The 22379-nt window shown below is 41.4% G+C and overlaps 1 protein-coding gene across 1 annotated transcript in view; it reads left to right on the top strand.

Annotated features, from left to right (window-relative positions):
- SCFD2 (sec1 family domain containing 2) overlaps positions 1 to 22379 on the top strand; it is a gene marked incomplete at its 5' end in the record, with an annotated part of 188877 nt that overhangs the window by 68197 nt on the left and 98301 nt on the right. The window contains one exon of the mRNA XM_080626680.1: positions 15296 to 15545. Within this exon, the coding sequence (XP_080482806.1) occupies positions 15296 to 15545 (250 nt within the window). The remainder of the gene's footprint in view (positions 1 to 15295; positions 15546 to 22379) is intronic.

Genomic DNA, 22379 nt, shown 5'->3' with positions numbered 1-22379 from the left:
TCAGGAGCCAGGTACTGGGAAGAAAGAGTCCAGAAGCCAGTTCTCCTGCAGGGATGAGGAATATAGAACACTGTTTTTGGAGTGTCTGTCTACTCAGTGGACTCCTTTGAAAGTCAAGAGCTAGCAAGGAATCTAGCTGGCTTCCCCAAAGGGAGTGAAAGCCATTGGAAGGCAGTAAATACAGCCTAAGTAGCTTCATTTTCCTTTTCTAACACTTCTGCCAAGGATCACCTAAGCCCTCACGAAAGTTCTGCTAAATAGAAGAAAACTTGAACTTAACGTATGTGTTTGCTTTTAGTGGCTAATGGGACATTTGTGCCATATATTCACATCACCTTTAATTTCAGACACGAAGTATATGGCAACTTCTGTGTTTTCTTTGAGGAATTTGGTTTGTCAGAGAAGCATCTGGTTTATGTAAATGAGCAAGGAATTCGGTACAGGAGGAGGCGATTGCAAAAGTAGTATCTGTACAGTCTCTGCATCAGTAGTTCAGCTGCATTTTGTAGAAATGTGTGGCTGTTACTTATGTAAGTGCTGTCCCTTGTTCAGTGTTCTGTGTGCATGAACGTGTTTTCCTCCCCCAAATTAAAAACCAAAAATAAATAAATTAAAAAATGCAAAAATAGTAAATGTAAAAAATGAAAAGAAGAAAAGAAGGAAAAGCAGCTTGTCTGCACCAGCAATTCTCGGAATGTTGCAGTAATTGCTACAGAAAGCTGAAGCTCAGCCTGGATCGGTTTCCAGGAGGCAGCTCTGCTCCCTGCGGCGCTCCCACACTGCCATCTGCAGGGACACGGACCCGCCGCCGCAGCTCGAGCAGGGCACCGGGGGCACCTCGTAGCTGATCCTGGTTTCGAATGCTGCCGGAGGGTGACTCCTGGAGCTGGGCCGTGGCCGGTGATTTTCGTTTGTCCCGCTCTTTTGCGTCGTTAGTGACAGACACACGTCCTGCGATGCGGCATGTGGATGTCCGGGGCGAGCGCTGGCTTCCTTCCAAACCAGATGCAGAGGTCTGCAGACTTCTATTCTTTTGCTAGTAATTCACCTTAATAAATTCAAAGCGCCGCAGAGCTCAGAGAAGCAGTTCTTGTAACAAAGGTTAATTAGCGTTTTAAATCTGGCTCTGACTTGGTAGTGTTTTATTAAAATGATTTTTGGTGGCATTTCTGTTGCGTGTTTTCTGATGTGGAAAAACAAATCAAACCCCACTTATCACATGAATCATTGTTAAAGTCAGCAGTAGTCCTCTGTGTAAAATCTGCCAGTAAAAGCTGGGAGGATGGGGATTAAACCTGGAGCACATTAAATTAGTTCCAGTCTATCCCAAGCAGGCTCTGCATTGCTTGCTTAGGCAGGCAAAACGGAAACAGGCAGTTTATAACAAGGCTGGTTTAAAAACTGTAGGGTTCATTTGAAAAAGATTTATATCCCCCACTTATATAAACATTACAAATGTGGGCTGCAAGCAGGAGGCAAATCTTTATCAAAATCTCTTTAAGAGCTTTTCCATTGTGAATAAAGTGGACAGCATGTCCTCTTGTTTGAAGATTCGCCAATATTTGTACACTAATCTTTTCTCAATGCTCTCACTAATTAAAGTAATGGCTCAGGGTAGAACAATGAGACCACCAACCGGTAATTTGCTGGCATCTGACAGAAGTGGTGTTGACTGAGGTGGCAGGGGGAAACGATTTGGAGGCAGGAGAGAAGCTTGTCCTGAGACTGGTTTAGGTTTTCTGTGGTGGTTATTAACGAAAAAGTGAAATTTTAAAGAGCAAACAACTGTGTCTGGATTTATCGCCTCTCACCCCCCTTCCCTGGAGGATGCTGCTGTTCTTAAACAGTAGCATAGAAATTCCATGGGGTTTGTGATCCTTGCTACGGCCTGCAGTACTGTCTGCTGGGAGGGTCGGAATGTTTCCTTCAGGAAAACTAAAAAGTAGTCTGGGATGCAAGGGTCCCAGCTGATGGCTGGAGTAGCTACTCGCATTGTGGTAAATGCTCCATCCCTGGCAGTGTTCAAGGCCAGGTTGAACAGAGTCTTGGGTGACAGGGGCTAGTATGAGGTGTCCCTGCCTATGGCAGGGGGTTGGGACTAGGTGATCTTAAGGTCCTTTCCAACCCAAACCATTCTATGATCCTATGATTCTGTGACTGTAACATTTGGGAGTACCTTAATTGTGATCATGTTATTTTGAAAGTTTATTTTTAGAAGGATTAAATCTGCATTAGTGCAGTAAAACTCCCTATTTTTACTTTCAGTATTAACTCTGAATTTCATTTCTTGCTGTTGCAATACCATTTGACTTGGTTTATTTAGGGTATATGTTATGAGAGATGTCCAGATCCTGGATTTAACAGAAAGTGCTTTTCATATTTCATTTTGATGCTAATAAACAGTGTCCGAGAGAGCTCTGTAATACTAGTCTGCCTTCCAAAGTAGGAGCCAAGTCTTAGATAAATGACTTAAAGTATTTTGTGAGTTGTAACATATAACCAAGATCCTCTGGATTCTTTCATTTAAACAATGGTTTCTCGTACCTCTTATTTGTTTGCTGCCGTGGTGTCTCCATATGGAATATCACTTATGCCCCAAATATCTGATTCTCATGTCCTGAGAGCGGATTGACAGACGGCTTGTTAGGAAAGCAGGGGCTTTCTGTACTGCCGGGGGGGGGTGTGTGTGTGTGTGAAGAATTTTCTAGTAGTTGCCAAAGAAGAACTCAGTCTTTTTCTGCTCTTATAGTGGTATGCAGACACTGCGGTAGAAGCCATGTACAGTAGAGACTGGAAGCATTCCCACCCTGAGGTGTGTGGAGCCAGATAAGAACAATAGGAATTATATTGAAGTGCTGTATTTTCTGTCTTGCAAGAGCTGTGTAAAAGAGACTGCAAGGTAGACATACTCATGCTGGCTTTTAAAAAGAAGCCTGTTAATACTGAGCTCCATCCTGTGGCAGCTTGACCACTATTGATACTCAAACTAAATAGGTTGCAGTGGGCTCAGAGCGTGCCTCTGCTCACTGTGCTGTGATTTGCAGTGTATGTGAGGGCTGCAAAGTGAATTATTTTCTGCACTGAATGTTATTACTTATACCTGGGACTCAGTGTCAGACCTAAATTAATTAGAGCACCTAAATTAATGCTTGTAGTGTGAGGGAGCTACTGCTGCTTATGGGTGGAGAAAAGTGAGAAGCTCACAGTTGGACATGGAGATCAGCATCAGACTCCAGAATCCCAGTGTGGTGCCTGGTCACTGGGCCATGCCTCCTTTCTTTCCTACCAAAATCACAATGGAGAAGTAGAAAACACCTTGGTACTTCCACCATATAGCATATACAACTGAAATTGGAGGCGCAGTGGTGGTGGTGTTTGTTGGATTTGTTTTGTGGGGTTTTTGGGGGGGCATAAAACCACCCTTTCTTTGCCTTTTATTGAGGTCCAAACTGTAAGTGTTACAACTCAGCACGTTTTGGTATTCTCCTGGAATAATTAAAAAAATTAAAAAGAAAAGTTAATATAAAGGTAGTTTAAGTCACGTCTGGGCTTATGTTTAAGGCTGGAGTTTTCTTTCTGGTTAAAATGAGATGGAATATACATTTCCCCAGATCCTCAGAGTGAAACTTGAACATAAGAAATCCATTCTGCTCGAAGCAACTAGGAAATATATACGAAAGTAACAGAAAACTTCTGAAGTTCCTTAAATGTTTGGAATGACATGCATGATTTAAGTGTTTTTAGATATTGGGACCAGATGTCCTGTGCTTGTGTCGGCTCCCTGTGCACAAATGTGATATCATAAGGGGTAGTTATGCTGACTCAGGCATGCAGCTGAGTGGGAGGGAAATCCCAGGGGGACAGAAAGCCAGGATTGTTTTTCTAGTTGTAGCTCGTGCTGGACAAAATGGGCAGGAGGAAGTATGGCAGGAGCAATCCCTGGCAGCAGCCGTGCCCTCACATGGCCCTTGCAGCTGGTGGCGGGAAAGCAGCCCCACGCTTTCTCCATCCACAGCAAGGAACCAGCTGCAAACACGCTGCCAGTGCCACTCAGCATGGCCTGGCCCCATGGGGAGATGATGGGAGCCAAAAGAGGAGAGGACTTGCTGCATGCCAGCTGTGGAAAGGGCATGTGCGCCATGGGGCATGGAGCATCATGACTGACAAGCAGATGTTGGGTATATACTTTCTAATAACTGGTGTGCTAAAAGGTCATACACCCATGCACAAGCATGCCAAACGCAGGGTGTGAATGTGTTCACCACTGATTGGGAATACCAGTGTTGAGAATTCAGTTAAGGAGCTGAAGGAACAGCTCGTAGGCAATCAAATTACACTGTACTTGAAGAGAGAACTATTAGCTTCTAGAGCAGAAAAAGAATCCAGGATGGAATGAGAAGATTAAAAGAATGGGTTTTCAAAAGTGTTTCACTGTAGCACTATCACAGTGGAAAAATAATTGTCATTTTGCCTATGCCTGTGTTTCACTTTTCGTTTTATATTAGAAATATGATGAGAAGTCATTGCAGCTGCAGTTCTAGCACATTTGTAGGGAAAAAAAAAACCATTCTTTACTTTGAAGTATCACTGTTGTTTCTGCTATCCACTGCTCTCTGAAAGGTGGTAAGTTCTGATTAATTTTTAATGGCAGTGGAAAACTGGACAGAAAACTTAAGGTTTTAACCTGATACATTCCATAGGATGAACTGAGATACAGTTGTATAATTACGCTTGTTTTATTCTTCCCAAGCTGGAAAAGGGAAGGAAAATGTTCTTCCTTGTGCAAATCATGCTACAGTGAGCATTCTCCAGCGAAGATGTCCTATCAATGAAAGATTCCTTCCACACTCAAAAATGGATGAGGGGCTCATAAGTTACAAACTTACTCATGCGTGTGACATCTGCCTTTAATCACCGTGAAAGCCTGAATCCTGTTTAAAGCATGATGAGCCTTGTACAAGGGCTAGAAATGTCAGTACTCTATTGTGATAACATTTACTGTACTGATTAACAGCCGCGGTGCTCTGCAGCGGACTGATAATCTGCCTTCGCATGTCTTTGTGTTGCCGTTCTGTCTCCTTCCTGTGGTTCCAGCCGGGACTGTGGGCAGAGCAGTGGGATCTTCTCCTGTGTGAGCCTCCCATGTCCATATATTTTTGCTTTGTGGTTTATGTCATATATTATGTCTTGCTATATCTGCATATCAAAGTATAAAACATTTTAAAGACATGGCAAAACATTTCCAAGTTAGCTACTGCTTAAATTTGTGTTTGTAAAATGCAGTAACGTGATCCATCCATATTAGGTGGTCATATAATTCAGATGCTGGATCTGGATCTGAATTACAAGACCATCTCATACAAGTTGATGTTTTACATGGCTTTCAAGTTTCTTGACTCTTCGGAGTTTCAATTCCTAGTATTTTGGTAAATTCCAACAGTTTTTGGCAGGTATGTTTATCTTTATGGTAGATTCTCACTAAGTTTATTGGTCTTTTCTTTAAGAAAAGAAGCAAAAGAAAAGGGATAGGGAAAGAGAATTCTGCTTTGCTTAGATCTGCATCCATTTCCATTGAAATTGTCAGCAGAAAATTGGGTCTCAAGAATACTTGAATCAAAACAGTAGCCTTATTCAGCGTATCTTATGTACTAGTATAATCTCTAAGCATCACTTAAAAGCTATCAGGCATATGTTTGGCCCTAACTTAGTTGGAATCATGACTTATAGGATGCTTGTCGCAAACTGGCATTGGTGCTTGTAGCAGTATATGATAGCTGTCCTGATTGTCTGTAAATATCAAACTTCCAGGGGCAGAAGTTGACTGGATTTGTTATACAAAGTTTGATGATGATATTGGAAGTTTGAGGTAACGCACTTAAAGGCAAGAAGCAACAGCATTAAGAAAACAAATTTCTTTCAAATGAACCCAAGCAGTCATGTGGCCTTCAGACTCCTTTTGTTTTTCACCCATTAGGACTTGTTTTCCCATTTTACCCTTGTCCTAGGCCATCTCATTTCTGGTACCAGTGTGCACCATGGACCGACCCAACACCAAAAGTCTGGAGGTTTCCCTCCAGCCCTGAGGAGTTTCTGGAACATCTGATGTTAGACTGGCGTAGGAGTAAAGGATGATGCATAGAACAAAGGGCTGAGAGAGAAGAGGTGCCTCAAAAGGCAAGAATGTGGAGGAAAAGGCACAAGATGGGGTTATTCTAACTGTCAGTCTTCTTTTATAACTTACTGCTGTGTGCCATCCCTCACAGCATGACCAGTATTTCAGTGTATATTACCTTTATCCTGTCTTCTATTTCTAAAGTACTTTTCCTTCACAGTTCACAATTCTTTTCACTGCAATTAAGCACTGTTCCAAAGAGTTTATGGTTTTATTTACCAGATGCATTTTATGTATAGTGGTTTATTGCGTGAGACAGCTGAGTTTGTGCTTTCTGCTTGTTTTCTGTTCTTTCACCCTCTAAAGTCTTTCTGAAATACGCATGCCACTGAGTACACCTCCTCTAACTTGAGAATTGGAAAAATCAGTTTCAACTTCCCTCTTTTCTCCTGTGCCTTTCTTGAGTAGATTGTATTCTGAAAATTTCTCCTGTCTGAAGAGATATACATAAACTGTTTGTCTTCCTTTTGATATGCCAAGTATCTTTCATTCTGATAAAATTTACTCGTTCAGTTGATTTGTAACTCTCTCCAACAGTATCTCTGGTTTTCCATAGCCTCTTAGAAATGTGGACACTGGAACTGAGCGCAATGTATGTAAACCTAGTAGTGCCACATACTGTAATAATCCCGCTCTCCTACTTCTTTCCCCTAGATACTGTATTTTGTAGTTACATTGGTCCTTTTGCCATGGCTTTGAGGTAAATATGTCCATTCTGGATTGGATCAAAAATGTAGCTGAGCTAGTTTGTTTTTTCTAAGCATACACAAAAGCAGCTGCCTGCAGAAGATGAAGAGCACAAGGTTATATGATACTCTCCCAGCTCTGACCATTCTGACTTCTAGAACAGATGTGGTTTCTGTGTATTTACTAATATTTGATGGAAATTTTTTCCCATATGATTTTTCCCATCTTTATGAACCCAAGCAAGAATTTAGCAACACAACAGCCTATGGCAGGAAGTTCCACATCTGAGCTAATTGCATGGAGAACTACCTCCATTTGATTTGCTTTTTAAACAGGTTTCTACCACCATTGTTTACTGCCCCTTCGTTCTTGTGTTGGAAAAGAGAGTGAGCTTTCTCTAGTCCACTTGTGACTTTTTAGACCTTTTACCACACCTGGGTCATCTGTTCCTCCAACCTGAAGGGTTATAGCTATTGATGTAAGCAGGGATTCATGTCCTTTTCTTTGTCCAGATCATCTGTCAAATCTTTTTGAATAACCATCTCCTGGCATAGAATCCCCTCCTTCTGCAGAAATGGTCTTCACTATGTAATGACTGATTTGGTTGTACTATATTTTTCTTGATTTATACCCCTTATATTTGTTTTCTGTCCCTGTGGATTCTTATCCTTGGCTTTGTAGTGACTGAATGCTTTCCCATTGTTCTCCTCAAAGCCCATGTGAGTTTTAACCTCCCAGGATATTATGTTATCCTCATAACCTTTTTTTAAGTTTTGAACTCCTGCCATCTTCTGGCAGTTTTCCCAATATTCCATGGCTCATAAAAGCAAACAAACAACCTCCAAAAACCACACACAAAAAAATCCTGATATGCATAGCACCAAGATCTTTCTCTGATACGTGTTTTATTTTGACTGTGCCTGTACTCACTCCTTTTTCATGCTTCTGACACCGGTTTTGCTGTGCTGATTCATGTTTTTACCAAGCACATCTGTAGAAGTCATCACAGCTAAAAGCTTTTGACTGAGTAGGTTGGAAGTACTCCCTTTTTAACTTGCTGATGAGTCTCTTATGTCAGACATGCAGTGATTTAAGTAAAATTGTCCTTATCCTTGCAGAGCTTTGTCTAATAAAATCCAGACTTATTAAATATCCTTTTTTTCGGTATGCCATTGCTGCTGAGCCCCCATGAACCCATTAAAATATCTTAACACAGCTGTACATTTATATGGTTTCCAAAGAGAGAAGTTAAAAATGGACAATATGATGTAATGATACATCGCCAGACAGCATAACTCACTGGGATGAGGTGATTTCTGTACTGTGAAATATTAGATATCAGTGGGTTTATTAGAAACTTTTGTGATGGCCTTTAAATGTTCTCAGAATGGATGTGTAAGTCTTGCAGTGCTGACATAGTAACTGAATCTGTGTCTTGTAACACAAGAAATAAAAATAATGGGAGAAGTTACAAGATGATTGAAAACGGGAAGTGCTCAGTAAAGACAGGAGAAAGTTGGTAAGAGGAAATTTGATTATGTTGTTCAAAATATAATTTATGTCCTAAGAAGTTAAGTTAAAGAAAAATACTGGAACATGCTACTTTGGCAATGGGTTCTAGATGGAATCCAGTTGCTTAGGTCATAATCATGGGCTAGGGAGTTATTGGCTGAAAGAACTGTTCTGTGCTTTGCTTTTGTTTTTGTTTTAGAAATGATGGGGCTTGAACAGCTTGTTTGAAATAGTTTTGTTGTTATCACGCATTAGCTGTTAAGTGTCGGTGGTGTGCTTGTGGAATTATGCAGGAGACGTGTTAAAAGAAGTGTAAAAAATCTCTGAGCAGAAGAGCTTACAAATATTGTGCTTTTTAAAAGCTTTTTGTTGCAAGTTAATTTTTCTTGTCTTTGACTCCTCACTCTGTCTTGCAGTAAGTGCCAACATCCTGGGCAGGTATTGAGCAGGTATAAATTGGCAAAGGACTGTTGATGTCTGTAGTGTTGACTGATAGACACCAATTAAGAATCTGGCCATATGGCAGTGTATTGAAGAAGTCATCCAAAGAGCAGGTGATTATTTATGCAATTTTCTTTTGTATCTCTTGGCAACCTTAAGCTCTAGTTCATGTAGGCTTCAAGCCAGCTCTGTTGCAGAAGGAAGCAGTCCAACCCTTGGCTTTCGTGGCTAATGTGTTTCTGTGGCCAAGCAATAAACCCAAGAAGAGAACCAGTCTAGTCAAAACGATTTGTTTTAATGCACAGTCACAGAAATACTTCAGCAGGGGCAGAAGGAAGAGAATACTGTGGTGGGCAGAAGGCAAGAATGAAGGCCAATTGGGAGAGCATGCACACAGGGTGAATGTGAGTCTGTGTCTTCGACAGCATGAGCCAAGTTAAAAATAGCTTTTAAAAAGCTTTTTCGTTTTTCTTTTCTTTTTTTTTCTTTACGGTAGTATTTAAAGACTGTCTACAAGGGCTGCCTGGAAATCGTCTCTGCAGTTTTGAGAATATAGTTCCTGGGGCAATGTTCAGAGTGGGTGATAAATGCAGAGAAGGGGACAGGAGGTAGAATTGGCTCCGCAGGGATATTTCATTAATGACAAGAGGAGTCATTAAGATTAATGACAGGGGAGACACGTCCTAGATGCTTTTAGTGTTTCCTGTGTCTCTCACTAGCAGTTTAGTCCTCTGCTATTTTCTTTATACACATATTCTTGGTGGATTTATGTATCGTCTGTCTATCAAGCAGATAGACAGACACTGCCATTAAAAAGAGGATGATGCAAGTCTCTCGGTATTGGGAGGGGTAAGTCATAAACCTGTTCTGGTCCCTAACAAAATGCAATGTGATCCTTCTCCTTTAATGACTTAGACTTTTGTGGTTTTTTACTGGAAGTGGCCATTTACTGCCAGCTTCTCACACCTCCACTCTCAAGCTGTTGTGAGTTTGCTGGATGCTTTGTCTGCTTTCCCCTAAGGCTAAAGTTTGCTCCTTCCCCCTGCAAGACTAGGCTTTGTCAACCTTCCTCAGCTGGAAACATAAGTTTGAGACTAAAACTTTTCTGACATCCAAACTCACTTCCTGCAAAAGGAAGTGTACAGACAGTGGACTTCAGTTATCAAAATGATTTCATCCTCTTCTTAAATAGCGTGCCTGAATAATTGGATGCTACATATTTTGACACTAACAAATTGAGGGGTTTCATAATGGCAAGGGTGTAGTACTTTGAAGATATGCAGGTTTTGTGTTGTGTTTTGGGTCGCTTATTCTTCAATCATACCCAACAGATATGTAAAGAGAAGACAAAGAGAAGGTACATTTTAATCAAAACCTTCCCAAGTCAATAATTAGAATGATTTATAGAGCTTCATATGGAAAAACATAATTTGTGTGGTAAGATCATACTTACTGATCTATTGTGTCAAATCACTAGTCACCCGTAGGGCACATAATAAAAACTAAATACATGAAATGATTGTTCTGCTGAGAGTAAGGAGTACAGACATCTTCTTACCCATATGGAAATTACATGCAATCAACCCCAAATCTCAGATGGCCAGACAGCGTAGAATAGTGTGTAACAGAACTGCAGCATTTGATTTATGAGCAGCTGAGCACTGCAGGCAGCTAAGATTCCTCCTTTAACTTGGCAGCGCCTCACATTTTTGCTAAGATGACTACTGCTGCAGAGATCTGTTGCCGTTGAAGGATCTGAGTGGGTTTTGCCTACCTGTGAGATACTCCTTTGGTGCCATTGTCACTTTTAGCAGCCACAGTATTCTGCTTTTGTCTGGCTGATGGGGACACTAATAGGCTGCCTGGAAAAATCATGAAACGCAAGATGTCAAACCCAGGTAAAACAGGGCAAATGAAAAAGAGCAACATTGGAAAGCTGCTTATTACACAACTCATGAGCCCTCTTTTCCCACCTAAGCTATCAATTAAGTTTCTATTAAACAACTAAATCATTGTGTATGTGCATTGTGCATGTGCAGGAGCATTGTGTAGCAAATGATCCAAGGGCTTGTGAGTTTCCACTGATCCATTTGCTGGTTTTACCTGCAGCTGGGTTTTGGTGTTGTTTTTTAGTTTTGTTTTCCCCAGTAAAATTCCTCACTGTTGCAAAGTTGTGTGTTCCCATTCCAAAAAGTTCTGTTAACTCATGTGACCTCTGAAGGATTTAAGCATGTTTTGCTTCCTAAACGGAAAGCCACTAGAATATTTACATAGTGAGCTAGTCTCCAAAGATTTATCTCCTCCTTCCTCCTTGATTTTAAAAGAAAATAAATTCCGCTTGCTTGAAGTTAATTTTTGCTTTAATATTTTAAATGATGTGTTGAAGACAGTGGGCTGGAAGCACAGGGATTAAAGTGCTCAGTTCTCATCTCAATTTTGTCAGGGACACGTGTTAATTCAAGTAAACTCTGACCCTCTTCTTCTCTTCCTCCCCTGTGCACTCTGTTCTTTCTTGTATAAAAGATGTCTAATGATACATATGGCTTTAGATTCTTACAGGTTTATTTAATGCTGAAAATAATGCTTCTTGCAGAAATGCAGAACATTTTTCCTTGGGTTTATTACACTCCCTCTTAATTCCTGTAGCTCCTTTGAATCACACTTTAAATGTCACTTCTGAAGCACAATATTATTTTCATGTTTAAAAACTGCAAAAATTATTTTTGTGCTTTCTTCACTGTCCTCCCATCTGCCAAAACCTGGGCCTTTTGTAAAAATCAGCAAATTGACGTCCGTTCACTCACCCTCAGGGATAGTGAATTATTACACAGCTTGAGTTTTAAAAATAAATAACTAAGGAGGGTGGAGGAAAGAGATGGAAAACAACAAAAATCTATCACAAACTCTCCCTGGGTTCTAAAGTATATATGGACATATATTGTTTGAATATATTGTTTGGACATTTTAATGTCCAATGTGAGCAAGCAGAAGTTGTTAGCGCTTGGGCCTTAGCTGGCTCTGCATTAAGCAGCATTAATGTTTTTATACAGCCTTTGGAAAGCTCAGAATTGACCTGTTTTTATTATTTTTATTGGCTCCCTTGATGATAGACAAATGGGGCTAACCTGAGGCCAACACAGCCAGCAGGAAATTTGGGTCATGGGTAGTTACGTTTTTAAAACTTATGTTTTAGGTTTGTTCAATCAGGGTAATTGATTGATTGTTATACAGTGCAGGGAGCCCCTAAATCATCAGAGGTGGCCAGATAATGACAATATGCCAGTGGATTTTGTTTGAGGCAAATTTCCCAGCTCCCTATGGAGCTGTGCTCTGCAGTGAGGCTGCGAGTCCCTTTTTTTGCATGCAAGTTCCAGTCCAATTGGCCTGTTTGGACAAAATAGCCTCTGAAACTTGGCAGTTCCATTTGACGTCCTCTGTAGTGCCATTTCCCAAGAGATAAGGGAAAAACATTCCAGAGAAGTTCATACCCCAGAAAGACCCTATGTGCGTTCTGCAGTTAACGGTTTATTATAGCTCTTTAATTTTTTTTCTCTCTTTCATTTTTACTTTGAAGATAAGAGGTGGCAATTGTTACTGTAAGTTGTTGAGTTTAACCTGCTCTACAGTAAATCATCCTGAAAGTTTAAACCCAGGTTTTTTTCTTTATCATGGATGTTTGAAAGCTTGCCAGAGATGCTGTACACGTGTACTTTCAGGAGCTCAAGCAAGGCAGTTGGCCCTACAGTTTTATATGTCCTTGTGCATCCTCAGTGCTCCATGCATTTCTATAATGTGTGCATGCTAAATAGAGCTTTTCAAGAACTCATCTTTGGTGCTGCAGAACATGCCATGAGATATTGAGAGATGGGGTGAAGTAGAGAATTTGTGTGTTGGGAGGGGAGGGGGGAATAGATGATGTGCCAGTCGACGGTAAATGATGTTCAGTAATATGTGGCATACAGCTTGCCTCTCATTACAAGTGAACTCAGTTTACTATAGATTTAACTTTGTCATCTATTCCAGAATAATTCCACCTGTAGGTTAATGTTCAGTTCTTAGATTTTTAGGACTGATCAGGCTTTTATTCATTGTGGGTGGCTTCTTCCCAGTAGCTGCATACCTGTGAATCCCTCGAAGTTTTGTCTTTTTCCATGATCTGATATTTCTTGTCCTGATGTACAGATGAGAGTTTGTTTGTGTCACTTTTCAGGAAGTGAGCAGGTAATACTGAACTGAGGCAGGGCTGAGTTGAAATTTGGAAACCAACAGCCTTTCCTTAAGGGTGGCTCAGCTGCCAGCATATGCCAGACCAGTGCCGAACACCATAGATTTGCTGTCCAGGCAGAGCAGCGCCTGGGCTTGTTGTGCAGGTGATATAATGTTACCTGCCCAAATACACATAAGGTGCCAACCCCTCCTGGATTTCTAAATGTTCCTTTTTGGCTCCCATGTGCTTGTGACCACTGTAGATTTGTAATTTACTGCTTCAAGTCCACACTTGAACTTACTGTTAGGTTTTGCATGTGGTAGTTAGAAAATTCTTCTCCAAGGTATGTATTCACATAGAACATAACATGACTACATTCAAGTCCCCTGAAAGATGGGTCCATGGCAAAACTTGCATGACAGGAGAGGAGTGGGGCCCAAAGTCTGCAGAAGTGTTGTTTCATATAGCACAGGCTGGAAAAAAGTTTCTTGAGAGGTTGAGTAATTCATGCTTTCTTTATGATTGACATCTGTAGTAGCTCAGTATTGGTATAAAAGTGTTGGTTTCTGAGATTGTCAAAGAACAACTAAAACAACAAAGAACAACCAAACCCAGAACCCCATGAAGGGTTGTGAGGAGCATGCCAGGAGATGAAACTTTCAGTTTCTATTTTCCCAAAGTTAGACTCTGACATCCCTGCCCAGGTTTCAGAAGAAAAATGACAGAAAAGCTCAGAACTAAATGCAATTAAAAGCAGTGATAAACCTAATTGCATGATTTAGTTATTGTGTAAGCCTGTGCCTCTTCCTGGTTTGTTTGGTTTGTATTTTGTTTACTTATTGTGAATCTCTTTAAAGAATATATTATTGGCTGTGGTGCCTATTTACCATGACCAGTCAGTTTGACGTTACTGTAGTAACAATCAAGAATACATGTTTGCTGACTTGACTTTTTGGATTATAAGAGATGCAGTGTTTCGCTGTACACAATGGAACCTGAAACACCCAGGTTTTCACAGCAGGGTGTTCCTCCTGCTTGACTTGCAATGGCCCTGCTTCTTCTCACCTGATCCCACTGCTGAGCTGCAAACCAACCCACGGTAGAAAACTAATAGACTAGAAATCTCTAGTAGAAATGGAGTTGTCATATGCAGGTGTGGGTGCGGCAAGAGTGGCAGTTTGCCACGATGATGAGTCACTCTGCCGTCCTGAGTGGCAGAGACCTGCAGGGTGGATGAAAACCTCAGCCCTGGTGTTACGTGATGTGGGTGTCAGTGTGGCACTTCAGGGGAATAATGTTTGAAATCTCCTATTTACAACCATAGTAAAGCTGTGCAGACACTTCTCCCACAAAGATGAGAAGCAGCAAGTGTGATTTCAACTATCGAGGACCTAGGACATCCCGGGATATTCTCATTTTCCCTCTCCTTTTGTCTGCCAGCCTTCCTCTCTTTGTATACACATTATGATCATCTTTCAGCCTCAGGGTCACTTACTTCTCCCCACTTCCACCTGGCCTTTGCCTTAGTCACCTAGCAGCACATGTGTGCTGTAGGAATGAGCCAAAGAAGACTTTTTTGGTGTGGAAGACCTGTGTTACATGGCCTAAGAAGCTGGTGAGTGTGCTACGAAGGAGGCAGAGAAGAGGGTCAGGGCATATGCGCCGTGCCTGTGATTGCTTCCCTGGCTCAGAGCTCCTCTAGGAAACATGCTGCTCTCTTAAACCACGTGCTTCACAGGTGGTTCTGTTTCTAATTTTCTGGGTTTCTGACCCGAAAGCATAGGGTCAGGTTTGCAGATGTGCTGAGAGCTTACAATAGCAACTGAAGTCAGAGGGAGCTGGGCTTTGAACTCATTGCTCAAGTACAAAATCAGGCTCAAGGAGGAGGCCCAAGACTTAGAGGAAGCATTTGACCTTGTGCTTTGTACCTTTACTACCTATACTGCAGAGACTGATGTTCCCCATCCTCTCGTCGTCGTACAAGATCTAATCATCAGGCTTTTCAAGTGCTAAGGTGCTGCTATCATGAGTCTCTAGAAAAAAAAAAACAACTTGTAGGAAACTAACAGATTTACTGCTTGAGCAGCAAATAAGTCACACGACCATGTGTTGTGTGTATTCTCACAAAGGAGAATGCAAATATTGAATGATATTTCATTAAACAAGCACTGCTCTTATGAGAAACAATAACTTGCTGATGCAGGCAGGAGTGTGTCTGATGTGAACTGATAAGCAATACAGGAGCAATCTGACACAATCTTCCTTCTGTTTTTCAGACTATTGGGGAGTCAGAAATGCCCAGTGTTTTGAGCCAGTTATTGCCAATGATCAAGCCTTACAGTGAGAGGACAAAAGATGATTATACCTGTGAGGACTTCCTTGTCTTGCTTGTATACATGTATTCTGTGGTTGGAGAAGTCAAAAGTGGAAGAGAGCTGGATGCAGCTGAAGAGGAGGTGAAGATGGCCCTAGTCAAGGCCATCTGTGATGAGCCAGAGCTGTCTCCTTTGTTGCAGAAAATAACAGGTAAGATTCTGCTTGTGTGGTGAGAAATTGGATGGCTGGGAATGTGGGAACTGGGAGAAACATATAAAAGAGGCTTGACTCATCTGTGGTGCTGAGGGTACATGAGTAAGCACAAGGATTTCCTGTAGATTTGTTCCATCTCCTATGTTCATATATGCCAAATGCTGACAGGCTCTCCTTGAAGAGTGCTGAGTCTGATGGAAGCTCTAGAAGTTGTTCTTTTTGTTAAAGGTTGGCTAAGTTCGCATGTTTTCATAAGGTAATCTTTTCCACAGTTTCTTTCATTGATCAGTGTAAAGTTAACCCTGGGAAGTCAAAATTAATTCTGGAAACATGTTCAGTGAACCACAGTGACTTTGTGAATATGAGAAGCTGGTTTGTCTGGCATAAAAGAAGAAATGTGTCTAAAACCAACATCGAGGTTTTGCTGAAACAACACGAATCTTAGTCTTTAAAAATAGCATGCTAAGCCTTTTTTCAGATGAGCACTCAGAGTAGGAAAGCCCTAACCTCTTGCTGCTTGTGTCACATTTTAGAAAAAAATAACTGTTAAAAGAATTGGTTCAAATGAATGAACTATGGCTCAAGGGTGACGTATCTGAATGGCAGAAGGGATCTCGCTTCATGCTATCAGTTCTCTCAGTATTTACTAATAGTGAGCAGGTCGTTGACCAGGTCTTCTTTGAGGTAGGGAACATATGGACATACATCAAGTTGCTGTGAGGAGCTTACATTCCAAAGCCTATGCCAAGAATGGGCCCTAGTGAGGAATCTCAAGGGAAGTGGAATAATGCTGCTGGTGGTCCCTGTGGATGCTTCTGCTTTAAAATACAGGTGTGGTCTGGCCGATCTGCTGTGGCTGAGTGTAAAATACTTGATGGTTAAGAGACTCTTAATGTAGGAATGGACATGTTCAGTCATATTTGCACTGTGCTGTTATTTTAATACTTCTGGCCATGGTGCCCACAGTGTTCCAGTCTTCTTGTAGACTTTTGCTCTCCTGTTTTTTGATACATACTGCACATCTGGTCCACTCTGTGATGCTTCCCTCATAGCTTCAGTGGTGTTTTCTACTGGAGGCTGCACAGTCATTTCTAAACCTCCATTTTCATATTTTGCCTTTTCTCCTATGATTGACAGTGTTTTGAATGAGTTTTATCAGTGCTTCTTTATTGTGCCTAATGTAACTATAGGAAGACTTGGAGTTTCTAAAACTGCAGTCAAATACCAGAGATGCTTCATTCCTGTGTACTCAGATTCTTCCCTTGTTGCTCTTTATGCTCTGAGGTTATGTAGTTGTAATCACAGATGGAGATGAAAATAGACATTGTGCTTCTCTTATGTTCCATAACCTGTCAATAATTCTATAGTTTTTATGAAATACTTGTATGCTTGATTTCCAGTGTGCATATTTTCTGAGTAAAAGTGAGTATCTGGGTGTTTGTTCTCAACTTCTTGGCAGATGAACAGGTGGATGGGTATTTCCATACAAGGATTCTTTGGTTTATGAAATAAACTTACTTCTGTCTTTCTATATAGTGGTCAGACTATTAGAAGCATGGTGGGTGTCTGAAGTACTTCATCTCCTTAGGCATAAGTACTCACTCTATTATGTGGCGTTTCTGACTATGGAAAAGAGAAAGCCTCGACACTGTACAACCACTGTTCAGCACTAGCCAAAGCATTCATGTGTTATCAGCACAGGTTTAGCCACGAATCCAAAATATGGCACCATACAAGCTGCTCTGAAGAAACTTAACTCCATCTCAGCCAGACCCAGTACATGCAGTACATGTAGTTTTAGACCAAACACATTATTACTCGATGAAGCGAATTGCATAACACAAAGCCAAAGTCCTTGGATCCTTTTATTGCTATATCTGTGTGTTTAGCACAAGTACGTGATAGTATTTCCCCTCGCTTGCATACTTTTTCAGTTTATCAGCATTCTTTATTTTTACATCTTATTTAGAATGACAGTTCTTTTATTCATAAAAGAGGGGAAAAAAATCCCAAAAGCTTATTGTCATGACCAAAAATAAAGATTGTCTTGGGGAGGAAAGTATAAAATGGAATTTCTAGGAGTGATCCTTAGGTAGCTTTCAAGCCTTTATTCATCCCACAGACTGCTTTCTCAGCATTAGTGGAATTTGCTGAATTTGTAATTTGCTGTATTTGCAGTAATTTGAATTGGGAAGACTGAGAAAACATAAGCAGCCTCAAACACACTCTTCCTTGACTTGTATTTTGCCAGGCCTGTGTTCTATATCCTCCTTCCCTCTGAACCTTGGCTTCCTTGCTTGGTGCTTGAGAGGCAAAGCAAGTCAGAACTCTAGGAGAAACTGCACTTTTTTTCCAAAGGCACAGGAGGAGGGTTTTCTTTATAGCAGGACTGAAAGTCAAGGGAATAGATGGCAGCACTGGTTTCCCCTTTTGTACAATAGCAGATATAACGCTGAGACTTCTTCTGCTTCCATCAGAACTACAGACCACCTATTCCTTTCAGCAGATACAGGTTGGCCTGATTCCACATGGTCAGCCCAGCGCTGCTAGTTAGCAACAGCCATGAGTCTGAACAGATCATGATCCAGACCTGCAATGTTCTGCCCTCATTTTACTTGCTGAAAGTCAGAAACAAGAGAAAATCTTTTTGCTCTCAATTCACCAGAAGTCAATTAGACTAAAGTAAATTTCAGTAATTCTTGGACTTTCATCCACGAGCAAACAAAGCAAAATGTTCACACTCTTATTTTCAGCTTTCCATCAAGGTGAGTGATAGGAAGAATGTAAAATTGGATGTGGCAGAAGAGAAAACTATGCCAGTTACTGGGTGGGTTCACAACACTGCCTGCTGGCTCACTCCTCACCTCCAGGTTGCCACGTGGGACCTGAAATCGTGAATTTTCAATATCCATTCTGCAGTACATCTGCTTTTACTAAGCAGCTTAACCTGCAGAGCTGCAGAGTGAAGTTTCAAACCCCACTGGCGATGCATGATTGGGCAACTTTGGTTGTAGCAACAGATAGCAAAATTCACTGATGCCTTAAAAAAGGCGTCAGTAAGATGTAATAATGGAAGTAATAATGCGTAGACTGCAAAGCCAAGCATTTTAAAGTTGAGAAATGCCAGTAACTCAGTTTCCCATGCAACCATCATTTGACTCCTGTGTGCATTGTAGCACAGTCTTCAATTTCATGATTATATAGTGTATTTCTGTGAGCCATGGTTGCTGTGTATGGACTGAACACCACAGAGACCTAGAACAATATAGCTTCAGTTACTCTTACACATGATGAATAAGTACTAATAAAGTAAGTGAAACCTTCTATATGATACTCGGCAAGTAACTTTATCTGGTTCTCAGTTTGCAGTTCATTAAGTAGACTGGTGCTTTCAGCTTTGTATGACTCATTTTGGAGCTTGAAGAAGCAAGGCATTAAATTACGTGTTCAGGTATTAGTGATTACATTTCTTTGAACAGAGAGGACTTTGTGCTCTGCTTCCCGATACACCTGGTGTGTGCCTGATGTTTTCATTTTAGTTTGGACCTAACACTTTACTAAGGCTATTTGGTTGATTTAAATTGAAATCAAAAGCCATATCTGAGCTGTGGCTCTGAACTGCTGCCTAAGCCTTTTGCTTTCCTCTTCTCTGCAAAACATGGAAGGTTTGTAGTCTTGACAGACATGCATTTTTTTGTTGGTTTTGTTTGTTGTTCCCATAGAGTCACTTGAGAAATAAAATGCAAAAGCCTTGTGAAACTTTAGAAAACTTGACTTTTGAGGTCAAGTCATCAGCCAAAGTAACAGCCGTGTCTATATAAGGTATCTTGTATTCCTATTATACTTGTTAAATGTAAACTTAATAATGTTTGCCAGAGTTTATGCCTATAGGAGATCTCCAGTGATACCTCACAGAACTACTGCAAACCTCCCCCAAAAGATGCAGCTCACCAGTACGCAGGGGGTATTTATGCTGTGTTTGGGTTTTGGTGTAACCTGGTGAAACTGGATTAGTATTTGCAGTAGTGAAAAGGGAAGCGATTCTTAGGGATGTTAGTCTACCCATCCAGTTGGCTACACTAGGTTTCACTCATGTAGCCTAGATGATTACAGCTCCCTGCAGAACACATTAAGATGCAGCACTTGTGTAAGCTTATATTGTGAAAGAAGTGTAAACGCTCACAGTTTCCTGGCTGTTGAGTGTTAGGCTTTTCAACCTTATTGTTACCTGAACGTATGTTTTCCAAAACACTTGTACAATAACATTCTGCATTTGTGTAGCACCTAGTTTCGTTGTAGCACTGAAAATATTGTGGAACTGTTAATTGAAATGAAAATGCAACACGTAAATCACCTAATGAGGTTCAAGAAATATGATAAATTCTTTTTGCATGCATAATAATATGGAACTATGTTAGTGGTGTTGTGTTTGATGGAACTGTTAAATAATACGTGTTGTGGTAGATTACCTTAATGCCTTGGGTAATAAAACAGAATGTAGCAGTTCCAAGATTTCTCCTGGGTGTAATTTACCGCAGACATATGTTCTTCATCACTGTTTCCAGCAGAATGTTACAAATTGGAGGGGAAACAGAATAGACCCAAACATAATGGAAAATGATGCTTTTCAACAGAACACTGAGTTTGGAGCATTTCTGGGGGGTGTCTTTTTGGCAGCTGTTAAAAAAGAAGCTGTTCAATATTGTATTTATTTTATCATCTTATCAGTTCATCTGGTTTAGTAAATGTCCACATAGAGCTGTGTACAACTGCAAACGTATGCACAAGTAATGCTCATACAGCCGCAGAGCAATTAGAAATCTATTTTTTCAGCTGTGCTGTTCTCTCTTTTTCATCTGCAAATCTCTGTGGGAGCTTTGTAGAGCAGATCTGCCTTTCATGGTGTACTCTGGAGGCCAGGAGGCCAGCCCTGGGCACTGCCGGGCTGGGGGGCCGCCAGCCCCACCACCCACATGCAGTACAGCTTGTTGGGCTGTAGGTATCAGTTTCGCCTTCTCAAGCATAGGTGTGGCAGGAACCCTCTTGTGCCAGGAGCTGCTGTTTATCAGCTTCTAAAATCTGATGATTTTTTTAATCAGAAAGTGGATTTCTGGGCCTTTTCCTTGTTTTTTGTAGATTCCATGTGTTGAAGTGTAGGCACTGCTGTATGGAGTTAAACACATGGTGTCTTGGCTGCGTCTGCTTCTGATTGTCCTCAGCACACCATTCTTGGAGGAGCTGTTGCCCACTAATAAAGTTATGCGCTAATGAAGATATCATTACCTTACTGCTAGCATGGCCTCAGTATCATGAATGCTAAAATGAATCCCCGTTTTGCAATCAGGATTGTCATTCCTGGATGGGGATGGCCAGTTCCTCAGAGGACAGACACGCTCGCTTTTGTTTGTGGTCTTGGCCTCACTGCTGGTTTCATAGAACCACAGGATGGTGTGGGTTGGAAGGGACCTTAAAGCTCATCCAGTTCCAACCCCCTGGCACGAGCAGAGACACCTTCCACTAGACCAGGTTGCTCAAAGCCCTGTCCGACCTGGCCTTGAGCACTGCCAGGGATGGGGCAGCCACAGCTTCTCTGGGCACCCTGTGCCAGTGCCTCAGCACCCTCACACTAAAGAATTTTTTCCTCATGTCTAATCTAAATCTTCCCTCTACCCTTGTTTGGAGCAGTAATTTCCCAAACCTGATTATATTACAGGTAGGTTGGTATGAAATTAGGTCCTTGGTGGAGGTTATAATGTAGTCCCTTTAGACTAGATTGAGTTTACCACTCACCTTGTGTAGGAGAGGGCTTCCCCTGCTTCAGAGTGGAGGTGTAGCTCAGGTAGTCTGGCTGCCAGTAGGTTTAGTAGATAGGGATCAGCTTCCCACCAGAGTGAAGGTTTGTAGGTGTCGTCGTTTAACTCTGGCTGGCAACTGGGTCCCACACAGCCATTCCCTCACCACCGGCACTCACGGTGGGATGGGGAATACAATTGGAAGAGTAAAAGTGAGAAATCCCATGGGTTGAGATGAAGACAGTTCAATAGGGAAAGGAAAAGCCACGCACCTAAGCACAGCAAAAGAAGGAATTAATTCACCACATCCCATCACAGGCAAGTGTTCAGCCATCTCCAGGACAGCAGGGCTCCATCACACATAATGATTACTTGGGAAGACAAAACACCATCACTCCAAACATCCCCCCTTCCTCCTTCTTCCTCCAGCTTTATATGCTGAGCATGATGCCATATAGTATGGGACATCCCTGTGGTCAGTTAGGGTCAGCTGTCCCGGCTGTGTCCCCTTCCAACTCCTTGTGTGCCCTATTTCACAGCCTACTTGCTGTGTGGTGGTGTGAGGAGCAGAAAAGGCCTTGACTCTGTGTAAGCACTGCTCAGCAGTAACTGAAACATCCCTGTGTTATTAATGCTGTTTCTATCACAAATCAAAAACAGAGCCCCATACCAGCTGCTATAAAGAAAATTAACTTTTACCCAAGCAAACCCAGCACAATAAGCTAAACTGTTTATATTAAAAGTTCATGGAGTGGGTTACAGAGGGTGGGGGAATACCTCAACACATCAAGTAGTTAAATGTTTTGAATGTCCAGACAGGCTTCTCTCTGAAATACTGATTCTTCTAGTTCCTGATGCTAAAGGGTTGTTTCATGCCCAATGTTAGCAAGACAGTTTTGCACTCCTGTTGGAACTGGGAAGAAGTCTTCCGACCAGGTTAGGCTTTTCTATGTGCATAATTACAGGCTGTGTTGTTAGGGGAATCTGCTCTGTCCTGTAGCCTGCAAGTTATAATTGCTGCCCTATAGCGAAGGCAAAT

The sequence above is a fragment of the Psittacula echo genome, assembly GCF_963264785.1.
Source record: "Psittacula echo genome assembly, chromosome: 1".
Classification (NCBI taxonomy): domain Eukaryota; kingdom Metazoa; phylum Chordata; class Aves; order Psittaciformes; family Psittacidae; genus Psittacula; species Psittacula echo.
The sequence above is the reverse complement of the archived record's forward strand: the minus strand, read 5'-3'. Positions and strand labels throughout refer to the sequence as shown.